At 44.6% G+C, this 23,773-nt stretch overlaps 1 protein-coding gene across 1 annotated transcript in view; it reads right to left on the bottom strand.

Annotated features, from left to right (window-relative positions):
• Positions 1-13,477, bottom strand: part of KIF26B (kinesin family member 26B) — a gene marked incomplete at both ends in the record, with an annotated part of 294,143 nt that extends 280,666 nt beyond the window's left edge. The window contains 2 exons of the mRNA XM_080342992.1: positions 12,760-13,161; positions 13,415-13,477. Of these exons, the coding sequence (XP_080199118.1) occupies positions 12,760-13,161; positions 13,415-13,477 (465 nt within the window). The remainder of the gene's footprint in view (positions 1-12,759; positions 13,162-13,414) is intronic.
• Between the last annotated feature and the right edge of the window lie 10,296 nt (positions 13,478-23,773).

The following is a 23,773-nucleotide window of genomic DNA, read 5'->3' as shown; positions in this document are numbered from 1 at the left end:
AATCCTATCCTCTCATTTCATATGGAGGTGGGTAAATAATGGCACAACAGAGATTTCATTCATGCAGAGGTCCAGGGTATGCTGGGAAGTCTCAGTCTGACAATTTGCTGCAGATGCTTGCTTAGAGGAGCCATTTATCAGTGTCACCCATGCACATTACTACACACTGCTTCCTCGGCAGCATTCCATACCAGCTTCCCACATAGCAAGCTCTGGTCCTTGGTATTTCAGGCACAAAAATAGCCCTTATCTGGGCCTTAGCAGTGTGTGCTTATTGAAACGATTCCTATTATCCAAAGTGCATGTGTTTGGAGTAGGAAAGGGACAGAATTTATTTCCTTTCCTGATAAAACGAACAGCAAATTAAGAAAAAGTCACAACAGTTTTTCTTCCCCTTCTCCCCCTCCTCTTTATACCCCTATTTAGCTCATTGCTTATAAACAGCAAACACAGGTCTTCACATCAGCAGAGCTGACTCCTGGAGGATACAGGCACCTTGGATGTTTCATCTCTTGTTATACTTAAGTGGAATACTAAACAGGCAAGACAGTGACAGACCAAGCTAGAAAGAACCAAGTAACTAGGACTGACAAAGAAGGCTGGCAATTTAAAGCACTTCAGTCTGTAAAGTGCTTCATTTAGAGCTATCAGTGCCAGTGTATTCAGCCCTCCTGCATACTCCCCTACCTTTAGCTCTCCTCTCACACCTTAAGTCTTTCCTGTTCTGCTTTTGAAGTATTTGGAGCAAGTACCACCACTTAATAGCATGCCCTCAGAGGACCCAGTATAATGATAATGATAATAATAATAATAATAATAATAATAATAATAATACAGAATTAGTAAGATCAACATTATAAGAATCAAAATTAATCTGGAAATTAAACATTTTTTTTTTTTACCTTCAGAGACCTAACTATGCTCCAGAATGTCAAGTTCTACCATATTGCTGGAACACTAAAATATGTCATTTATTTTCTATGTTGGGTGACACTGTTAGTGCACTGAGTTGAGCCCCTACTTTATACCAAGTCTCATCTCAACAATATGGAACATACAGGTCCTTGTGACTGGTAAACAAAAGAAACGAATGAGGTGCAAGAAAGAAAATCTAGTTACAACCTTAGATCACAGGTTGCACCTGTACTTTAGTCTTTGGAACACCTGATTTCAGAATGAAAAATACTGAAGTGCATTAACCCAAAGACAATTTTAGTGTAACTGTATTCTACCCTTCTGGCTGCTTGCTGGTGTTTATTGGGCAAGGGGAGCAATAGGGATGGCTTAAAATAAAACAGAATTTAAAAAAAACAAAACAACAACACAACACACATACACCACCACAACCACACATACACTTCATATGAAATACTTCTGTAAAGTTTTAAAGACACTAGCAGCAAGCTCAGCCTTTTAAAGATCACTACTTTGTCACACATTTCACCCTGTTTCCCCAGTGTGCCACCTTTCCCATGGAAGCACTGTTCCTTCATTGCCTGGACCAACCAAAGCACCCTTCATGCTCCCCTTCATTTCTATCTCTATAGCCCGTCTTCTTTCTCTCAAAGCCCTATACTTCTCCTCACAGCGTGCCTTTCCTGTTCTCATAGCAGTTTATCCTTTAGGACACCAAAACATACTGGCTGATTTGCTATAAGTGCCTATTCCCAGCCCTTACAACTTTGAAAGTGGTTGAAGATGTTAAAGTCAAACACCCAAAAGCTCACCAGTCAGGAAAAGGCTAAAGGATAGATGTGATCGGATATTTTTAACAATTAAAGATGATTGCAGTAGGAAAAGCAATTCTGAAAAGATTTTCTAATATCAGAGCTCTCATCAAGAACTTAGAAGAACTAGACCCCAACTGTTCATTTAAAATCAGAAGGCATTTAAATTAGCTGCCTGTTCCATGTCATATTCTTCAAGTAGCCTCTTTGCAGAAACACTGGATAAATGACTTTACTAAATCCAACTCTGAAAAATCTTGCAGAGCTTTGTTTTCATAGTGATGGGAGAGTGTGCCCAAAGCTCCCTTAAGCCAGTTTCTTCTCTCCCCCAACCCACTCACCGTAACTTCTTTCTCCCCTCTAAGCCAAAATCCACAGAATTTTTGCCAAATCCATTATTCAAAAATTGATTTGACACACAGGAAAAAAAAGGAAGTCTTATTAGGCATGCTAAAAGAGCAGCTCTGGATTTAGGCTTACCACCTATGCTGCAGAGCTGCTTACAAAGCCATCACTAATGGCCTTCCAGCTACTCATCACTTCCCCATGTTCAGTCTGCTCAGACAGCTAGCTATTCCCTTCTAACAAATACCATTTTAATTGCATCTCCCACTTTGTTAGCCTTCTCGACCTCCAGTAAAAGCCATCTATGGTCTAACAATCTCTCAGATCTGACACTGACTAGCACAGTAGTATGCTTTCCTTCTACGTTCACATATATGCAGGCCTATTGTCAAGAATTTCCATTAGAAGTCTAACAAATATGAGCTGAAATGACACCTTGAGGACTAGTGGGGAGAGAAAACGGGGGAGGGAGTGAAAAGGGAAAGGTGAATAGGAAAGAATACGCATATGTATTGCAAATGCCCCGCCACCAAAGACTTCATTATACCTTTCTGGTGCCAGGGTTTCTCCAGTCCCAACACCTCCCTCTGAGCAACAAATGTCAGCCACAGCCCCCGACACTGTTAACTCTTCCTGTGGGAACACTGCCAGCAATTTCAGCAATATTAACCCTGGGAATACTAACATGATTTAGATGACTTGTTAAATTTTAATGATACCCATTAGAAAAGAGGAAAACACAAGAGTCGCAACTCCCAATTTAGTGCATTTGGCTGCTGAATAGGATATTAATGTTTTTCTTTGCCCAGCACTATTAAATGAGCAGTGAAACTAATAGAGAAATGAAGACTAATGACTTCTATTCTTGCTGTTCGGCATCTGCCTAAAGCCAAGACTGCCTTTTTGCCCACTAGCCTTTCTGCTGGCGTCCATCAGGTGGATGGAGTAAAGAAGTAATTCTTTCAGCATTTGGCACTTTGCAGGTCAAGGGGTTCATTTAACTGAGAGGCACAGAAAAATAAAACTGTCCAACTGAGAGAGCAGCATACAATCATTCTGGCTCTCAGTTAGAAGACAGAAGCCCAGTCTCCTGAGTCACTTCACATATAACCAAGTCCAAATTTGGCTTTGGTAAGAACAGCAGCTTGCCAAAGTGACTCTTCCAGGAGCCAAGACACAATCAGGCAAAGGCCAAGTTCTGCCCCATTTTTAGCAAAGGGCTCCAGAGTGACCATCATCTTCAGCACTGCAGGAATCTCTTTCACATCTTCAGTACACCTGTGATAAAAGGAATGGGCAATTCCCAACAGAACCACACGGCAGCCCACAGAAATTGATGGGTTGTATTCCCACATCCTCATTTATGTTCAGTTAATTATGACCATGGGAGAGAAAGAGGGAAAGAAACACATACAACTTGAGGAAAATTAATTCCACTGCTGAGGTGGGTCTGCTCAGACAGTTCTGAACAAAGTTGAAACCTACAAACCACTGTGCATTTTCACTTTTTTCTTCAGAAAAAGAAAATATTTATGTGGCGGATGTCAAAATTTCCTTTCATTTGCTTTTCCTCAAACATTCATGTGAGTATTAATAGAATTTTGTTCCCATGCAAGTCCATGGAATAGAGAAGCTGTTGTGAATACTGAGGTGCAAATAAATGATCACATGAAAGTATCTATGATTTAGGAAGCATGGTGAAATAAAAGAGTAGAAGTTTGTTATTAATAGGTCACAGAAAACCTCCAGGTTGAAACATGTTTATAAAATCGAAATACATACAAAGCAAGTTCCACTTGAAGGTAATTTGGAAGCCAAACCAGAAAGTATTCCTAGTTTAAGATTTTCCTAGAGACACTAGAGCTGGATGGATGCTTTAGATCAGTCATATAGCACTGGATACAGACATCCTCCCCTCCAGCATACACGGTTCCTCTGACACACACCACCAGCAAGGAAGTTCTAATATTTTCCAGAACCACACTCACATTGGATTGTGGTATTTTTTTACTGGAATAAAATAAATTTTAAAAGGCATTTGATGCTCTTTTCCTGAATCATCAAATCAACTGAATAATATAACTGATCAGCCACTAACAAAGCCGATACCATAGGACCTGTAAGTTAAGGTCTCCTACTTGTAGGGCAACAAAGTGAGCAGACTCAGGCCTACTTTGTTTAATAAGAAGGCACAACAAGTTTAAATACGCAACAAAAAATTCTTATACCAATGTAGGATTTCCTTATGTGAATTTGGAAGAGTCCAGTTCCTTTTGAGGAGAGGGAAGCTTTGCTTTCATCATGAATTGTACACACCAAGTCCAGTTTAATACCCAACCAGTTCCCTCAGTTCTCTCAAACAGAACTTCCTTGGCAATCTTGTTTGTTTGGGTTTTTTGTTGTTTTGTTTTTTTGGTGGGTTTTTTTTGATGCACAGAGGCTACATACAGTTTCAGAGGAAAGCCAAGAAGAGGAGAAGAGGAAATCAGTCTGAAGGTTTCTTCAGACTGCACCTTTTTACTTCCCTCCTACAAAACACAGAATATTTTGTAATATACAAGAAATGCAAGATCCACCATAGACTATATGACTTAATAGTATAGATTGAACTGAATAGGTCTTAGTGACAGCTAAAAGTAAACACAGTTGAAGATCAAAATAAATTTTATGAAGCACATCAATCTTGGAATGGTAAATAGCTTTTAACAGCCTTATTACACTCTATTATTTCAAATAAAATACATTGAATTCTGATATCATAACAAAAAATCCAAACTGCAATTGAACACACCAGTTTCTTAAAACTATTTCTTTTGTATAGTTACTATCATATTTTCCTTTACTTTCTCTTTCATAAAGTAATTAAAAAGTAATCCCTATATTCTGTACTAGTTACAGCTGAGGTTACGGTTGGCTGCATTGTGCTGCTCTCATCAGTACCTTTCTCAGAGATCACTGCCTCCTCACATCTGCTGTTGTAATAGCACACCTAGTCACTCCCTCACCTTTCAATCAAAAGAACTGAGTTTAGAAAGCAGCACTACTGAAAGCATTTGAACTAGCTATCATTTCGGTAAGAACTGAAGCAGGGAGCAAGCAATGTGTATGCCCACAGGAGACCTGCAGGGATGCTAACTTACGACCTTCATACAGAGAGGAGAAAGAAAAGGCACACTGGGAAGCCCAGAAGGGGCCAGGATCTCCAAGCCCGGCTCAGCCCGAGCAGCGTGTCTGCTGCTTCAAATGCATACAAGGATTCTCTGGTTAGAGGTATTTAACAGACAACTGCAGCCTAAAAGTAATCCCACTCAAGTCAGAATCGCATCACTAGAGCCAATCCATGTATGTCACTAGACTGACAAGGTTCAGATCCAGAGCTCTGCTCTCTCCCTCTCTGCTTCTTTGCTCTAAGTAATCAACAGTAGTTCAAGTTAATCAAGAGAAAGAGTTTTCAATATTTGACATTTCTTGCAAGATCTTTTGAACAGTCTCCATCCCAGCTTCAGGACATTCCAGTCAACATTCCCCTGTCCTATTTAGTGTCTTGCGTTGGTCTGCACATTTACTTGGAATAAAGCTCAAAAATGCTCTCATCAAAACATTACTAAGCTATACCATATCATCCGAAGAGGAGAGGAGAAAGAAGCATAAGCAAATGCATATTCTGGTTGTAGATGCTACAAGATATTACAACTGTACCAAGAAGGCACCTGATTGTATATTTCAAGTTTCAAAACAAAAGATCTAAACGCAGTTCTTAGCAGTTTCATTATGCTCATAGTTGCTTTATTTTAAACCCTGGTTTAATGTAAGAAGGTTGCACAGTAGGTAATTGAAAATAAAACTCAGCAACATAAATCACTGGGGATTTGAGTTCTATAAACCTATGAACAAGGATGCAGCCATGGTATGATTATCTAAAACAACCTTGCTTCTATGACTACACCATGTTAACAGAAACTGTTGGATGAAACATTGCCATGTCTTTCAAATGGGCAGCTGAAGCTTCCAAAGAAAAGCAGTATTTCAGTGTGTGACTGCAGCAGACTGCTTGCAGTTATTACTTTACCATTGCTTTCCAGAAGAGCAATACCTTAATTGTTGTGACTTCCATCAGTGTCACAGTGCAAATCTGGTCCAATAATGAGAAAGACTATGGAAAACACTTTTAGAACTTCCCACTCTTGGGATACTACTTTGTTTATCAGCATGTTGTTATATACCATAGCTTGCTTAATTCAAAGTCAACATGCAACCTGATTTTCTGCAATCAGGGATAGTTCTTGAACTGCAGCATTAGCAAGAGTTTACCCCGTTTCCCCAAAAATAAGCCCTAGCATGATTTTTCAGGATTTTTGAGGATGCTCAATATATAAGCCCTACTCCAAAAATAAACCCTAGTTACAGTTCATTTTAAAAGTCAGTTTAAATAGTGTCCAGGCAGCTACACATGTAAAAAAAGTAATATATTTTGAAGCAAACATTAATGTAAGACTGTCTTATATTGGAGGAAACAGAGTATTTATCTAATGGGGAGGAGAAGTCCACATGCTTGTATTCCTCACGTTTTATTAACATGCATGCTTCTCAAGCTACAGCATGACACTTTGCTAAGATCTAAGCTAGCAATTTAACTTAGGACATCTCTCACGCTTTCGACATGCAGACCACATGTCACAAAATGCTGCAGTTCCTACCACATCATTATGTAAAGCATGACAGTCAAGTTTATTGCAGTGGCAGGCGGCAAGTTCAGTGCTTGGAATGACCCCAATTATATGATGTCAAAGGCTATGTGCTGCTGATGTGGCAAAACTGCAAATGTCTTTCAACCCTACATACAGAGCACTGCACTGTACTAATAATCTGCTGACACAGGCGTGAATCCCATTACACATCCATGGCCTGTACTGGTTAACATGTAACATGTTGTTCTAAGACTGTCTGGTGAATTCAGCATGGACTACCTTTCTTTCTCCTCCCCCTCCAAAGTTACACGACAAAATCCTATACTTGTTATACAAGACTGATACAACTGTTGCCACATTTACTTCTAAGAAAATAATAAGACTATCTAAAGACGCGAGGTGATTTTAGAGATCAGTGCGGCGTTCATGGCACGTATAAAGCATCTTGAAGGAACTTTGTCACTTAGACCGGCATAAAGACGCCAGCTACAGACTAAGGATTAATGTTTATTTCTGAACACAATGTTTTCAGATGCACAGCCAAACCTCTGTAAAAAAACAAAACAATTTGATTTAAAAAATTGCTCTTCCCTAGAGATTTACTTCAGATAAAGTGTGAATACTTCCTCCCCCCCCACCACAACAGCTCTGTCTATGGTTTCCAGAGTAATTTTCTTTTCCGATAGGAAAAAAAACATAGTCTCAATTCACTAAATATAATTATAGGCCTGTTCCTAATATCCAGGGCACTCAGTAATGGCACGCCTTTTTGATCCCATGAAGAAAGCTGCAGAACTAAGAGTTTTGACAGCTTCCTAAAAAGCAGTCTTTAATATACGGTATCTTCATCTTTACCTCAAAGACATTTGCAAGCTTGAAAGAGATATTTATATCATGTCACACGTTGACACTGTAGATTGCAGCAGCAAGACTTCCAGCTGCTCTGAGAAAAGGGTTTACATTAATTCGTCAGAGGTGAAGGCATATCCGATTGTCTCCTCTGGACCTCTGTAAGCAGCTGTAATTCCAGGGCAACCAAAGTAGCTTGTGGTTTCCCAACTTGCCAGGAAACATACAATTGTAAGAAGATCCGCAGATGAGTTATGTTAAATGTTTGATATTGTGACCTGTGATGCAACACAAAAGAATGGTTGTTGTTGCCTAAACTTTAATGGAGTTAATCCTTCCAAATGCTGACAAATTACTGCCTCAGGCTATTTAAAATCACATTTCTAATGCAATAATCCTATCTGCATTACAATGAGTTGGGATGAAATGATTAGGTGCCTGAGATTTTTGCACAGTGAATTAAGTCACTATACAGACTGGCCGTGCTTGTTCACAAATTAAAGGTCTGGACAGAAATGAAATTCCATTATTCTGCCACTTGCTAAGCTGAGGAAGGCTTCATTACTGTCCTGTCTCTACTGGGAATGTTTCTAAAGTAGCTACAAGCTACAGGAACCTATTTTTCATTAGATCAGCTTCAAGGCTTTCTTCATTATTAATAATTATTAACCAAGTCTTTGACTACTCAACACCTCTGAAACAGAAAAGGCTAAATTCAACAAAAAGCAAGGAAAAATGAGATAGAATGTCAGTAAGTATGTGGAAAAAAAGGAAAACAAAATTGTACCCTGAATACAAATCCTTCCCTTCCCCCCTTCACAGACACACTGTGCTGTATCAGTATCTACCCAATTCTGATACCCAGAAACAGACTTTTTAGCTAGGGGATAGTCCAGAATATAAACCACCTAACACCACCAATGCTATCCATCTCCAGCATTTAAAATAGTATCCTTACTTCCTAACCCAATCACAACATGCCCAAGCAGCCACTCACATCTACACATTCAAATTACCTCTGGGTTTAAAGGCTGTATTCAGTATTTTTGGAATTCCGTACTAACAAATCTATAATCACCAGCTTGAAACTATTCTTATTAGCATTCAATTGATTATTTACACACAATATAATTTGATACACAAATATAGCAACTCTTCAATTAAAGTTAATGATTTTTTTTTTAATCAGATGCCTCCAAGGTTAGTGCTCCATTGAAGCCAGAGGATATCACAGGTTTGAACTCCAGGCAATCAGATTTCAGATAAATTCTAATAAATAGGGAGTGTGGTGCCAAAAACTTCTACACTAGAACTTTGTCTGATGCCCTTCTGAAAATACAGTGCAAGAATAAGTTTAAAATTAAAATAATTCAAGGCAATCCTTATCATTGTGCAAATGTAACAAAAACCCCACAAAACATGGCCACCAAATGCTCCACGATTCTTTCAGTCACAAATTGCAATGTGCAGTTATAACAACAACTTGTGCTAGTCATTTCCTACAAGCGTGCTTCACATGGAGGTTACAAGAAGATTTTGTTCTTATAAAACTTAACCACTTGTATGTAGATAATTGTTGTAAAGATTTAAGTCACATCTGTATCACAAGACAAGAAAAAGTAAAAACAAGCTTTTAGCATTTTTCTTTTTATAAATGGCAGGGAACTTGGCGTTTTAAATGGTTAAAGTAGTGGAACTATAATTATATATTCCTCACCTTTGTGCCTCACAAAAAACCAAAAAAATTACCAATAAAAAGCCAAACCAAATACCAAGTTTTCATCCTGTTGATGTATTAGGAGATAATGCTTCTATTTAAAACTGAAAGCTCAGCACCTCAACACTGACAATGAGCTAGTCAGAAGTAGTTTACACTAGGTTAAGTGTGTTTTTTTCTGCATCAAATGAAAAGCTTCAGTACATAGCTTCATGCATAAAGCCTGGTCTGTTTATGCAGCAATTAAGTATACTATTACAGATTGCAGATATACATAAATCTTTACATGATTATATACTGTAGAAAACATCAATGTAGGTTCACATATCTGCTACAAGATGTGTCAAAACGCAAGATACCTTCATATTCTGCTTGTTCTGCAATACACAATACCCAGGGTTATATGCATTTCTAAACACAGTATAAATGTGAAACAGGTGCCACAGACCTTATTCATAAGGCTGATGACATTTCTAGGCTGTTTTCAACAGCACCAACAAAAAACATTGTGTAAGTCAGCTAGATCTAGCCAACTAGAAGATGACTGAACAATTAAACAGAGGATTTAAAATGTATCTAATAAAGGCATAGCATCAATTAGCTGTGTCCTACTGGGTGCCACAGTCTTGAATTGTAAGATGCTTTGCAAGTTCTGATGGAATACCCAGAACCAGGAATGAGTTTTGTGCCTTCTTCCACTGAAGTCCATGGCAGGATGAAATCCAGCCCCCCAAAAAACTATTTCCATAGCCACAATCAAGAGCAAACCTCACAGGACCCTGAAAAATGCCAAGCTACATGCGTGGTAGATTCCAGCCTCAATCCAAACTGAAGAAACTCTTCCCCAGGTGCACGACAAGTTTCCACATCCTTGCAGGAGACTCTGTACATCTCAACCTCAGAGGGCAGCCCAGGAGCATTAGGGTGGCACAACCCTGCAAATGCAGCTCCCTGCTGAGCTGGCAGAGCCCACAGCAACACCCTGCTGTCCCCAGGCAGACACTGATAAGGCTACCCCATAGATGCCAGCAACAAAAAACTTGCAAGACCGGCATAGCACACTCCATCCAAAGAAGTCAATGGCACTAGCCAAGATATTTGTATCCTATATCACCTAGACCAGGGCTGCAGAAGTAGTTACATTTATACAGTCCGAAAATTACATTCAGCCCTTTGAAGGCAACCACGAGGCTGATATGGCCCCCAGTGAAAATAAGTTTGACACCCCTAACCTAGACCAAAGGATCACTGTGCTGGGCAGTGTTTACTGAAGGCAGAAACTGCAAGCCCAGGAAGTTATTAATGGTTGTAAATGAGCAGAAAAGGATGACAGAAAGTAATGCTTCCATGAATATCAGACAGGTAGCACCCATCTGTGGAAGGGAACTAACTGCGTGCAAAAGGCTGGAGTACTTCAACAGGACTGAGTCCGCAAGTACTATCTAGCAAAGTGAGTAGGGCAGAGGGTCACCACAGCCCACTTGTGTGGATTCAAGGAGAAGAAAGGAGGCACAACAGCTTTGTAAATGGCACTACCACACAACTGGAAGGTTTGAAAAGTGGACTAAAAGAAAATGGAGAAGTAAAGCTTACTACTGACATGAATAAAGACAGGCCTGTACAACACCATCAGCTAAGCTACATGAACAACAGAACAGAACTATTAACAGTAACATGAGGGTAATGTCTCAGGAAGGCTAGTGTAGGCCACTATTACAATAAGAGAAGTCTATCCAAATCCTTACATGACTGCAAAAATCTATGCATTTCAAATACTGTGCAAGGAATACAGAGCCTTGATGTTTATGTTTTATACTCCCTCCATCTTAATGTCAGTTATTCTGATGGCTCTCATATCTTTATCAGTAATTGCCCAACTATACCCACAGCTGGTAATGACTGCCAAATCACATAGCCTGAAATCTGCGAAGATTTTGGTTCAATGTCACTTTCCAGGAAATCAACCATGTATTAATATGGTTAAACTGACTATTAATTTTGGTGATTCCCCCTTTTCATGAATAATTCACTTAAGCCAGCTCTTGAGACAAGGAAATATCAAGCCCTTTAGTCTTTTGTTCAAGAGAGCACCAACTCCTGCTCTCATGGCACATAAATAAATAATGGAGTATAGAACACAACAGCAACACCAGGGACCCATTCTCAGCAATCAGCTCTTTTCCACGATACCTCTTTATCATAACCACTAATGAAAACTCTTTGAAGTGGAAGAGTCAATATTATCATTTGATAGTACCTGGACTCAACAATGCAAACAAAATTGCATTGTATTACATTCTAGGAGCTGTAGACCCATTCACAATACAACACTCACAGGGTTGCTATGGAGGAGCCCAGTGCTTACTATTCTGGTAGCACGGGGTCATCCAAGGGCTGCTGGCCACTCTTTTAGGGCTGTTAGCCTTAATCTTTACATGGACAACAAACAGAGAAAACAAAAAACAATGCCAAACAAAACAAAAACAAGGAACGTTAGAGTATGCCTTTGGAGGTACCAGATTCCCCAACAGAGGCAAAAAGCAGACTTTCAATGCTATCCATGATCAGTCAGCTCTTAAAACCTAAGGCCAGATTTCAGAAACACCTGCATGCTCTTTAGGTACAAGTTTGTTCAACCCCAATACTCAGAGTCCAGTAACTTCAAGTATTTTAAAGTCTCCTTATTTGGAGGAGGGAGGGAAATCTAATGCTTCTCTGTAAGAGAAGCATCACCAAGCTGTCCTTATGTTGATGACACCCTGGAGATCTGGGTTCAATGCCATAGTCTGCCATGACCTCCCTGGGTGACCTTTGGACTCACATAGCATTTCAATGCCTGATCTGAACCTGGAGCTACAGAAGGATTCCTGCTGCACCTGGCTCTGCAATGGAAGTACAAACCATGGGCATCAGACCATACACATCTTACCACTAAAGTGACTGCCAAGTCTCAGAATATTTTGTAAATCCATCCTGGAGGGATCAAAGAGAGCAAAAGAGGAAGGAATCAATGACTTCCATGTGGCATTCCCAGCCTTGATTTCCTCTTATTGGGAACAAGTACATAGGAAATAACACAAAACCACCATGAATGCAATGGAAGAGGAAGGCAAGAAGCAAGCATGAGGGACTGTCAAAGAGCCCCCCCTGAAGCCTGGCAGCCCTCCACAGGCAGAAATACCCTGCTCCACATGAAGCAGGGAGAGAGGATGGGAAAAAGAACAAGACCAAGAAGGGGCAAACTCAAACCCTAAAACCCTTCCCGGTGACAGTAGCAGAGGGGAGTCCAGGTGGCGGGCAGCCCCACTGGGGAGTCGGCCCGCAGCCATGCGGCCATGGGGGCGGCTCCCAGGCGGCTCCGACCCCGCAGCGCTGACGGCGACCTCGCCGAGAGGCACAAGGGTCCCCCTGTTCCGCCCCGACCCCGGCTCACCTTGCTGTTGGCGGGTCCGGGGATAAGGAGCTTCAGCGCCTGCCTCTTCAGCTCCGCCAGGCGGGCGTTGCAGTGCTCGCACCAGACACCGCGGTCGGAGCCCGGCGAGGAGCCGCCGCCGCTCCCGGAGCCCGGAGAGCCGGTGCCGAAGCCCGGAGAGCCGCCCAGGGAGCCGGGGGAGCTGGTGCCGATGCCGGGCGAGGCAGGTCCTGGAGAGCCGGTGAAGGAGCCCGGCGAGGAGGTGCCGGAGCCGGGGGACGGGGTGCCGGAGGAGCCCAGGGCAGAGCCGGCTCCCTCCGGGGCTGGGCGACTCCCGGCCCGCGACTCCTCGTACGCCTTCCGGTACCAGCTCTCGGGGGAGAAGGGGGCGGCGGGCTTGGTGGGGGAGCAGGGGTCGGTCACCTGGAGCGGGAGAAGGAGCAGCGGGTCAGCCAGGGAGGCTCGGCGGCGCCGGCAAGTTTCGCCCGGACGCTCCGCGCCCGCGGCGGCCTCCGCGCCTCGCCCACCCCCGTGGGTCGCCCAGAGCCGCCGCCCCGCACCGCGGAACTTGAGCGGAGCCATAGCCAGCGGCGCCGGTAACCGCCGGCCGAGGGGCGCGGGAGCTCCGGCACGGCAGCGGACACCGCTCCGAGCCGCCTGTCCGCCGACAACTTACCCCGTATTTTCTGCTCCGCGCCGTGACCGCAATCCTCTCCTTATTTCCAGCCACTGAATTCATGGTGGCTTCGCAGCGCGGCGGGAGAATTTCCCACAGGTTTCCCAGTCCGCATCCGAAGGCAAAAGCCGGTCCCTGGAAGTGCCCCGTGAGGCGGGCAGGCTGCTCCCTCCGCCGGCCGCAGCCTCCGCCGCCTCCGACGGGATCGCTCAGCCACAAAACACCGTCAGTTCTCGAGAAAACGCTTGGGGCTGGGGTTTTCTCCAGGTCGGTTCTTCCTCATTGTCTTCGCTCTCATTCCCTTACAACCCTTGCTTTCACAGAAACAGCAACATCCAGAGTAAGAGCATTCCCGCCGTCAGGCAGCCCGGCTCGCTCTCCTCCGCGAGTGAGGCGAAGCATCCGAGGTGGTTTTAGGAAGGTGAGAGCAGGAGCCGCGCTCGCCCTGGCAGAGGCGCTTTCCGCCTCCGCTACAGCGGCAACTTGTTTCCTTCACCAAGGTTTGTAACTGAGTTAAAAGAAATCCTCCAAAAACATCGGGATCCAGGCTCTGGGAGGAGCCTCCGCGTCCCTTGCAGCCAATATCCTCCTGCCCGTGTGTGCCTGACAGTTTTGCAAGGGAAGGGAAGAGCTGGGCTGCGGAGCCCTGTGCGCTCCCCGGTCAGCGGCGGAGCTGCGGGGGCAGAGGCTGCGAGCGGAGTGCCGGAGCCGCACCGCGGGTCTGCGCGATGCCTCGGCTGCCAGGAGGGTCCATTTTATTTTGCAGTATTTCTTGACTGACGTCTGTGATTTCCCCCCTCTTCTTGAAAAGGGCGGGAGGGAATCTTGTTGCTTTCACCGCAGTTATTGGTTAGTTGCCTCTATTCAGGGCTTTAATGAACATGATTTCACAAGTGTTCCCAATACTCCCTAAATAACTAGGAAAGAAAAGCAAGCTGTATTTATGACAGTCACTGGTATCTTTTTTCTGTGCTGTAATTTTATGTGTATTAATTTAACTTACAGTCAAGGGCATAATAAATTGATCTCTTAACAGTGAAATTCTACAGGCTTGTGTCCCTATTAATCTTTCTCTTCTAATTATTATTTCTTTTTGGAGGTTATGTGTAGCTGGTTACACATCCCTTTTTATTTCAAACCCTGCAGATAGAACAATCATCTATAATAAATCCTCCCCCTCAAAACAAGTTGCTGATTTTCTCAGAAATTGATGCAATAAAGAGCTAAATGCCAGATCCCGCAATAGGGTCATAACATGAATAGGTTGATGCAATTGAGAGGGCAGAACACGCAGGGGACTTGCATCCACCTTTCCACCCTCCTATTGTTACTTCCATATAAATGCATCCTTCCAGCATCCCTAATGTACCTGGGCTGTAACAGCCATGAAGAAAAAGAACCAGCCCACTGCATCACTGAGCAAGAAATCTCCCAGTGCATTTCTGTTTTGACAGATACTCTACCAGTAGTAAAGGTGTGTAAGATGCTCTGCTGTGTTTTAACTTGACTAGGTTATCACCACTCTGCTGTGTTTTAACTTGACTAGGTTATCACCATAAGAGCAGAGCAGCCATTCCTGATCTGGATGAGAAAGCTTTAATCTAAAGCTGACACAAGCAATGCCACCCAAGGTAGCCAGGCTGCATCAGCAGTGCCTTGTGCATTTACATAGGTGCCTCCAAAAAGCTGACCAAATGGGCAAACAAAGGAATGCACCCCAGCTCCTACTGCATGTGAATGGGTTTCACATAAATCGGCATGCAGAGATGCCGTGTTTTGTTCTGTAGACAGATGTGACAGGGATGACAAGGTAATGCAGGAAAATGCTGCAAGTGTACAGCAGGACAGAGCAGTATACTCCACAGGCCCCCAGACACCAACTGCAGGCAGCCACGTGCCACTTACACCACGGTGTGTAACTTCTTATTTTCTGGGCTCAGCAATTCTGGTGGCGAACTGGCAGATTTACTTCGTTTTTCAGCAGAGTTTTAATTACCAAGCCACTAGCTATGCCTGCCTCACCACATCTGCTCTGTCAACAATCACCATCCTGTGCATAACGGCATGTCCACCTCGGGAGACGATGGCTGCTGTCCTGTGGGCCAGGGACAGCATCCTGCCGAGCGTGCTGGCAGCTTCCAGACCGCAGACCAGAGCGTAGTCGGGACCGGGAGGCCGAGCTCTGCCAGCACCCCAGCTTCGCTCTTTCCGCAGGTCCTCGGGCCCCTGACGGCTCAGGCAAGGTCAACGAGGCAGCACTTTGCAGCAGGCTGGTAGAACGAGGAGAACAAAACGTTGCTAAAGGCGGTGTGGTTCCCCGCAGCCTGGCATGGGGAGCGCGGAGGGAAGGACCCGGCCCGCGGGAGGCGAAGCGGGATGAGATTGACCGCGCTGCTCCCCAGCTCCAGCGGCAGGCTGGGGCGGGTGCCGCCCGCCGAGTTCCCAGAGCCCCCGCCGTGCTGCTGCTGCTGCTCGCCGTGGGGCGAGCGACCCGGCTGGCCGTTAAAGCGCCGCTTTATACCAGCCCCCTGGGCGGGGGGCGGGTGAGCCCCCGAGACCCGCAGCCCGGCGGCGCCGCCGGCTCTGAGCGGCGGCGGTGGGCGCGGCCGCGGCGTTCGCGGGTGGCGGGCGCTCTCTGCCGGCAGCGCGGCGGCTGCGGCGGGGCCGGTTGGGTGGTGCCCGGCGGCCCTCGGTGGCGCGCAGGCAGGAGCGGGGAAAGCAGGCGGCCACCGCTCCCCCGGCCACGCTCTGGTCTGCCGGGTCGCGGGATCCGTAAGGGGGTGCCAGGGCCCGACGGCGAGCGGCGCTGTCTCCTTCAGAGAAACGCCTGCCACCCCCGAGGCGGGGATCGGGGTCCTCCGGGCACGGGCTGCAAAGTGCTGGCAAAGCGGGGCTTTATCCAGGGCCGGACTCCTCCTGGGGCTTTTAGGATAGCAGACGTTGCCTCCCTGGCAGGGCAAGGTAACGCGGTTCCTCTGCCTCACTGCGCCTGGGGGTCAGGTCCTCCCGGTGTGAGAGCCGGCCTGTGGGGTGCCTGCCCTCTGCCAGCTCCTGCCCGCCTGCCAGCTCATCTTTTGCTCCTGCCTGCTGCCCGGCCAGGCGAGTCCTGCAGCAGCAGCCCGGATGAGCTGAGTTCGCAGCCAGAGCTCTGGGAGTCACTGGCAGCCTGGGTGCCCGCCAGCAGGGTGGCCAGGGGGCAGGTGATCACAGGTGAAAGGGCGGTGGGGCAGATGGAGTAGCCCAGTGGTAAAAACCAGATCCCATCCACATGGCAGGATCTTGAGGAGGATATCCATAGCTTTCCCAGTCCTTAGCTGATGGCCGAGTTTGGTCTGATGTGGAGAAGCAGGGTCACGGGTGGTGAGGAGGAACACCACCCCCAGTCAGGAAATTAGGACATTGTAGAATTGTCGTCTGAGCCTGAAGAGTCTCAGTAGCAAATTTCCATTTTCTCGCTGCTCGCGTTTGTGGAACTCTTAAGAAGGTGGCATTGAGAGAGATCCTCTTGCAACTTTGTGGTCTTGCATGACTTTGTTGGCCAAGCCTGGGTGATGACTCTGTTGCTGTTGGATCAGCTCTCCCTTCTGACCGGTGTCGGTATTTACTGACATTTGGTGTCATTCAAGGAAGCTTTATTGAATTGTGAGAATTTTTGGAAACTGCAATATTCTGAATTCTCCAGTTGGAGGTATTATGCTGCTAAAATCTTTCCAGTTTTTCTTATTGTGTGCTGGTCAAAGCAGAAGACATTACAGTATTGCTCTAGCAAGAAGCTCTGCCTAAGAACCTTTTCCCTGGGTTAACACCTTCCTCTCTTCTCAGAGACTGAGGTACTGACTCTTCTCAGGACTGAGGTACAGCTTTCTCCATCTCTTTGGGCTCCCTTGTGTGGAAATTGAAACGGTTTCCTCTTACCACCCCTCCTACCTCACGTGTCACTAAGGAAAGACAGCTAGTAGACTCACCAATATGCCAATGACAGGCAGCTCCACAGCTACCTCTCAATTTCAAGTTTACATATTTCTTCTGTCATCGTAAGTGGTAGTCACGGGAATCTGCTTTAACTTTCATCTTAGACTAATTGTTCTTAATTCCAGGCACAGCTGAAGAAATGGGCTGTTCAGGCATTTATAAGTAAGTGGACAGGAACCAAAGGCTTGAATGCAGCCATAAGTATGAGAGGTTCGAGCAAAAGCTGGTCTCAGAGCATTGAGGATGGACTTTGATCTCAATCTACATATTGCGCTTATATGTGTAGACTGTTATGACCTGTCTTTTAGCTAGTATACCAACTTCCAATTTCTCCATCACATTACAGTGCATTTGTGATGGTGTACTGTCACTCTGATGCTTTCAGTGGATTTCTTCTGGGTATATCTCAGTGTGGGTGCTATTAAATCTGACCTAGAAGTTGAGCCTCACCACTCAAATCTGAGCTGCTGGCACAGGCCCAGTTCTATCAATAAACAGCAGTTTATGAGAGCTGGAAATGTTGGTTGCGTCAAATAAATCCTTTGAGGTATTCACATTTATAATAAATTTCGGGATAAAAAAGGTGACAGCAACTGTAACTTGAAGAGTCATCAGTGCCTTCACAGAAGCTTTGTTTCCAAGTTTGGTGCTAATAAGTCTCAGTATCTGGTCTTACTTACAATTTTAAAAAGCTTCCTTGGGGAGATTTGAAATGCATGACAGCTCCGATACTTGCTTAAAGCTGCATATTAATGAGCTGGAGTCCATTGGGGGACAGGGAGGAAACTGAAGGCATTTGTAGTAATAGTGACAAAGAATGAATTGTAAAGTTAGAAACAGCTAATTATTAATAGTCACAAGTATTATCACCAGAACTTTTCCAGTTTGATGTATTTCTTCTCTAAAACTTTTCCAGTTCTTGTGCTCATCTCCTTGCCAAAGTATAGGGTCATTTCAGCAAAAAATTCTGTTAAGAGCACATTAAGTGCCTTTTCCTTTTGTATAGCACACACATCAGCAGAACACACATATCCACAGACCAAGTATTCCACAGGATTTAGGAGTTTGTGCAGTACTGGAGGAAATCAGCTATATAGACTGTGTTTGTACTTCTGATGTCATAGGTAATGCTCCTTTTGCAATATCTGGGATATACTTTGCTTCTGGAGTGTGTTTTTCTACTTGCTCTTGGCAATTGTTAAGTGTGATATCACGGAGAATTAAGACTGGGCATTTCTTCTGTATGAGCTGGCTGCTGAGGTATTTGCTGTAGCACAGTTTATAAATCAGTTGCAAGACTTGTGTGTCAGCATAAAAAAAGTCTGACACTGGAAGATGTGTACTTCTCACATACTGACACAGTCCCTTGTTCTGGGTGCTGTACTGTGAACAGGTGACTCTCTAAGTGTCCTCATTACAGCTTTACTTCTTGCTGTTACCAGCAGATCTGCATCAGGACAGTTTAAATATACTTTTTCCTGCTCCAAGCGACAGCAGAGTTTTACCATCAGCCTGACACAGGTATGTCTCCCTGGTTGTTTAGCGTAGCCCTTTTACCTCAGGGCCATTGCCCAGGTGTTTAGCCTGTACTTTCCTTGCTTCACTGAGAGCCTCCTTGAATCTTTCCATAATACAGAAGGAAGCCACTTGTGCTCAAATTTGTACAAACAGTCTCATTCTGTTGCAAACCAATTGCCTTTAAATCCCACCCTTGCCTGATACCGTAAAGTGATATATTTCCACAAAGGGCTGTCTATTTGAATTTATTTTGAATGGAAAATTTTTCTGTATCTCAAATGGAAAATATTTCATAGATTTTCTAGAAACTGCTTTCATAGTTTCTGCCACACAGCACTGCCTACTTTCATAAATCTTTATGTTCTCAATAAAAATCAATGCTTACTTATTAGTATAATATTGATATGTGTTTCATAAGTAATACAGGATGTGGTGTCATGCACATACATATACTCACAGAGCAGGGCTGCATGGAGAAGTTTACAGTCATTTTATGCAGTGGAATGCATTGCAATGACAAGTCTGAAGCCAATTTCAGTTAAGTTCATAAATTCAAATGCTGAAATTTGACAGAATCCCATTTTCTGTTACTCAGGCACAGTAAGCATTCATTGCAACTCCAGAACTAAAGGCAAGCCTGAAAAATGAAACAAAGTGGGAGTACCTGTGAATCCCAAAGTGCCAAGCCCTGGCGATGCAGATCTGGCACGGAATGGCAACAGAGCAAGAAAATACTGGAGTAACAACAGTCACAGGCTCTGCAGGAGAAAGATGCGAGCTGCTTCTTATCTAGGAAGCCTGCTTGCTTCTGTGGACATGTGGAAAAGCCATCAGCTCCTTGCTGTGCTGGGCTTGGTGGACCCACATCCAGGGTAATGCTCTAGCATCTGTGGGGTTGTGACAGATCCCCCCAGTGAAAGCGACTGCATGCTGCCTCAGTCAGCAGGGCCACACTGACGGGGCCCAGGGCAGCCTGAGCTGCTAGAACCTGGCTCTGGCACACTGCTAGCAATCGTCCCTGAGTGCAGGGACACCGGCTGGAGATATTAGAGGGCAAAGGATTCCCTTTAAACATCCTCAAAAGACTTTCTTAACTGCCTCAGGGGCTGAGAAAAACGCATCTTCCAAAATAACTATTCTTAGTAATCTTTAGATAGAAGAGGGAAGAAGATCATATGAATGGTATTAAAAAATAATGGTCTTAACAGGAGGAATATAGGCCAGCATGTGCCCAAGTTAGAGAAGGGGCACAGTGGCTGCTGGAGGGGAGCAAACACACAGACAGTGCAGTGTACATGCCTGCTTCACCCTAGGAGCTGGGGACACAGGCAAGCAGTGCATATGGCATGGAAGAGGGTAAGCAGAGGTAACAGAGCAAAGTGCACAGGCAGCCTGGAGAAACAAGTAGTGAAGCATTTACACCATCACATTTTTATGCTGCATGCCTTGTTGTTGCAGGAGTAATTTATAGCAGTACAGATTAACAGCAGAGCTGGCATCACAGGCACTAGTCTATCACAGTCTTGAATGTGTAAATGCCTTAAATAGGGCACTATATAAAAAGCAGCAGGCATTTCTGTTCTGCCTCTCAGCTCACCTGAGGTGAACTAATTCAACTCGGTACTCAACAGAGAATTACAGTCATGATAAGCTACGTCAGAGGTCTCACATCAGTGTGTTCCCGAGATTTTTGTAACGGTAGGCACTCCACATCTGCGAGCACCTCTTTCATCTGAAACTGTTTTTCAACTCCTTTTCAAACTTTTCATACATTTCTTTTATCACCAAGTTTAGAGTTAAAAGTGAACCTTACAGCATGCAGATTTCCAAAAATTTTAATGGTCCATTTTTCTCTTTGCTGTACACCAATCCATGCTGATTATATTCTTTATAAAGCAACTGCAGAGGACTGATGACTGGCTATGTGCCTGCCGTTTCCGTCATACCTCTTTGATACCTGCCTCTAGTTTGTCATTGCCTTGAAAGTCACAGTTTGGTCCCTGTATCCCTCTCTTCATCAGCTCACTGGCAGCTGGGGAGGCAGAGGCATGGCTGGACCTGGCATCTCCTGTGGTCACAGGTCAGTGGCCAAAAAACGTATAGACCTGCTCTCTTTGCCCTTCTCTGTCTTGCACAATGAGTTTCCTTCCAGATTATTCATGCTCTCCTGCTCTGACTGCATGAATAACCCATCGGGTGTTTGGGAGGATTCATGACTGGACCCCACTAACTCCAGTTTTTGTGTCTGTCTGGCAAGGGACGTTCACACTTGGCAGCACAGCTCTGGTGTGCTCAGAGGAGGGGATGAGTAAGGCATTCCTGTTCTTCAGAGGGACACCGTGAGTCTGGTGCCCTGCATGACCATGGTTTGCTGTGCATGGGGGCTTCTTTCAAGGTTTAAACAAATGAGCAGTCTTCTCACTGAGCACAGAACTCAGTGTGGGGGAGATGACTCCAAAAGCCTGTCTGTGTGCACAGGCAGGCTTGGGTAAAGCCTTGCTGCATGGTTTCAGCGCAGGCGTACTCCCAGCTTTAGGAAAGTCTCTGTCTGTCCCCTCAAGCTGCGCTCTTGTCCCTGGAAGCAACACAAGCAAGAGGCAGCTGTGCTCAGCAGCGTGTCCCCACCCGCTGCCTTACTGATGTGGGTCTTTTCCGAACCATAACTGTTCTGTCAAACACCATAACAGAAGGAAAACAATCCCATACCTTGCCAGCTAGCAACACAAACACAGTTACAGAGGTGGGCTGGCAGCAACTGATGGGCATTTCCTCCTACTGCTGAAAAGCGTTGCCAGAGTGGAATGCATTATCCCATGTCACCCAGTTCAGCAGAAATGAGTTCTTTAGAGAGGGTTTGTCTTTTTATGAAAGTTTTACCAATCAAACATAAATGGAAATCAGCATGACCTTCTTGGATAGTTGTTTTGATTTTACTGGTTACACTTATTTAGCTTGTACCCGTGTGAGCAGGTGCAATCTGAACTGCATAGAGCCAGTTTTAAGCTGGTAGCAATGTTCAGACATAACGCTGCATCAGTTTGACAAAGCCAATTTAATGTAGCAGCTGTAACTACACTATAGAAAGAAGAATATTCTGTGCTGGTGGAAGAGGAGCTGAGCACTCTTAGTCTGCCCCTGCTGCTCCTCGCTCTTTCCCAGAGCTTTCCATCTCTTCAGACCCATCAGTATGTCGCTATGCATAGACAGGGTTTCAGAGTACTTGTAATCACCTAAATTTTAATTTGGTTGTTCAGCCTTGTCCGTATTAAATAAACATTCATCCATGTGATTGGCTTTATCGAGCATTTTAACCAGTGTTAGCCTCACCATTGTATTCATTGTACAATGTCTGATCTGCAATGATGCAATTATATCGATTTAGAGTAATTAATTTGGTCCAAATCTCCTAACACAGGCAGCGTGAGAGCCTGGTGATGCTGCAGGAGAGCCACGCTGCCATTCTGTGATCAAAGAGTTTTGGACAGCAGTCAGGTATTCAGTATGAAAATACTGTGTGCTGCAGTGACAGCTGAGGCTGCTCCCATCTGAAAGTCCAGACCAATATTCTCGGATGAACGTTGCTGGGTGAGGGCACTTGTTAATAATGTTTACTAAGAAGTCTTGAGTGTCAGTATGTTCACACAGTTACTGCTCTAATGAGACGGCAAACTGAAACAGGCCTTTGGTCCAAAAGAGCTGGAATCTGCGCTCTAGAGGTGGCGAATTTCCGTGTTTGTGAATGTGCAGGGACACCATCTTGCACTGCTGGGAGCAGCCTGGACTTCAGTATTCACTGCCAGGCACAGAGCAGGGCTGGACAGGAGCCTGAGGAGAGGATGCCTTTTGGATCCCAAGGGCTCAGGTGGTTTTGTATTGATGTGTGTTCCTGTTGGCAGTGGGAGCCAAGACACCTTAGTCTGTATGAGGATGGTGTCTTTGCTAGGTCGAGGAGACACTGCAAGCCTGGGAGGCATGTTCTTTTAAGGTTGTTTACATACAAATAAATAAACAAATCAGTGGCAGTGAATGGAAGATCTCAAGAGAAACTGAGTGTTTCTGTAGCATGTTAGGCCTGCTTAAAACAGAAAAGGAAGAATGTAGTGATTCTGACTTTTTTTTCTAGGAAAAGACGCACTCTGCCTAGGGTGGTGATGAGAGTTGATGTAAGGATCACCCTTGAGAGAGGAATGTATATAAGTTGGTATCATTCAGAGAATCTTCATCTTATTTGGGCTTCAAGCTGATGCTTTTATCACGGAGAAAACATTTTTGTTGCTAAACCAAAAAGATTATTGTCAACATTTCTGAAGTTGAAATGGTCCTATCACATGGCACACAACTGTGAAGCTGCATCCTGAAAACCTGTATGGAGATACAGTCTATTCTGTTGGACAGCCACCCCGTTTCCACTTGCAAAGGTTGATGTCTCAGGAAGGTGGTTCTCAGAATTACCTGGAAAGCAAACATCTTTGGCTGACAAATACAGATGACTGACTTACCTTTTCTTTCTGGGTATGTCAGATTTGTCCAGTTGTTCACATTCTTTCACATGCTTGACTGGAACAAACTTTCTTAGACTTCAAAAGGAAGGTTGTAATCTTTTAAGGAAGTGTTATAGGAAGCTGCTCAGATGCTAACTGGTCAGTGGGGGGTCCATGTGCATTGAAGAGGCATTGTTGAATAAGTCTCTGACAAACCAGGAAGAAAAAATTGCTACATACAATTCAAATCAATCTGGAAAAAAATGGGCAGCTAGGGCTATATGGCAATCGCAATAGCAATGCACGAATAATTACAATAGAGTGAAGGCTGCAAGCTTATAGGCTTCTTCAGAGGAAGGTCCTGACAACATTCAGGAGTCTGGCAAGG

This window comes from Nesoenas mayeri (assembly GCF_963082525.1).
Source record: "Nesoenas mayeri genome assembly, chromosome: 3".
Classification (NCBI taxonomy): Eukaryota; Metazoa; Chordata; class Aves; order Columbiformes; family Columbidae; genus Nesoenas; species Nesoenas mayeri.
The sequence above is the reverse complement of the archived record's forward strand: the minus strand, read 5'-3'. Positions and strand labels throughout refer to the sequence as shown.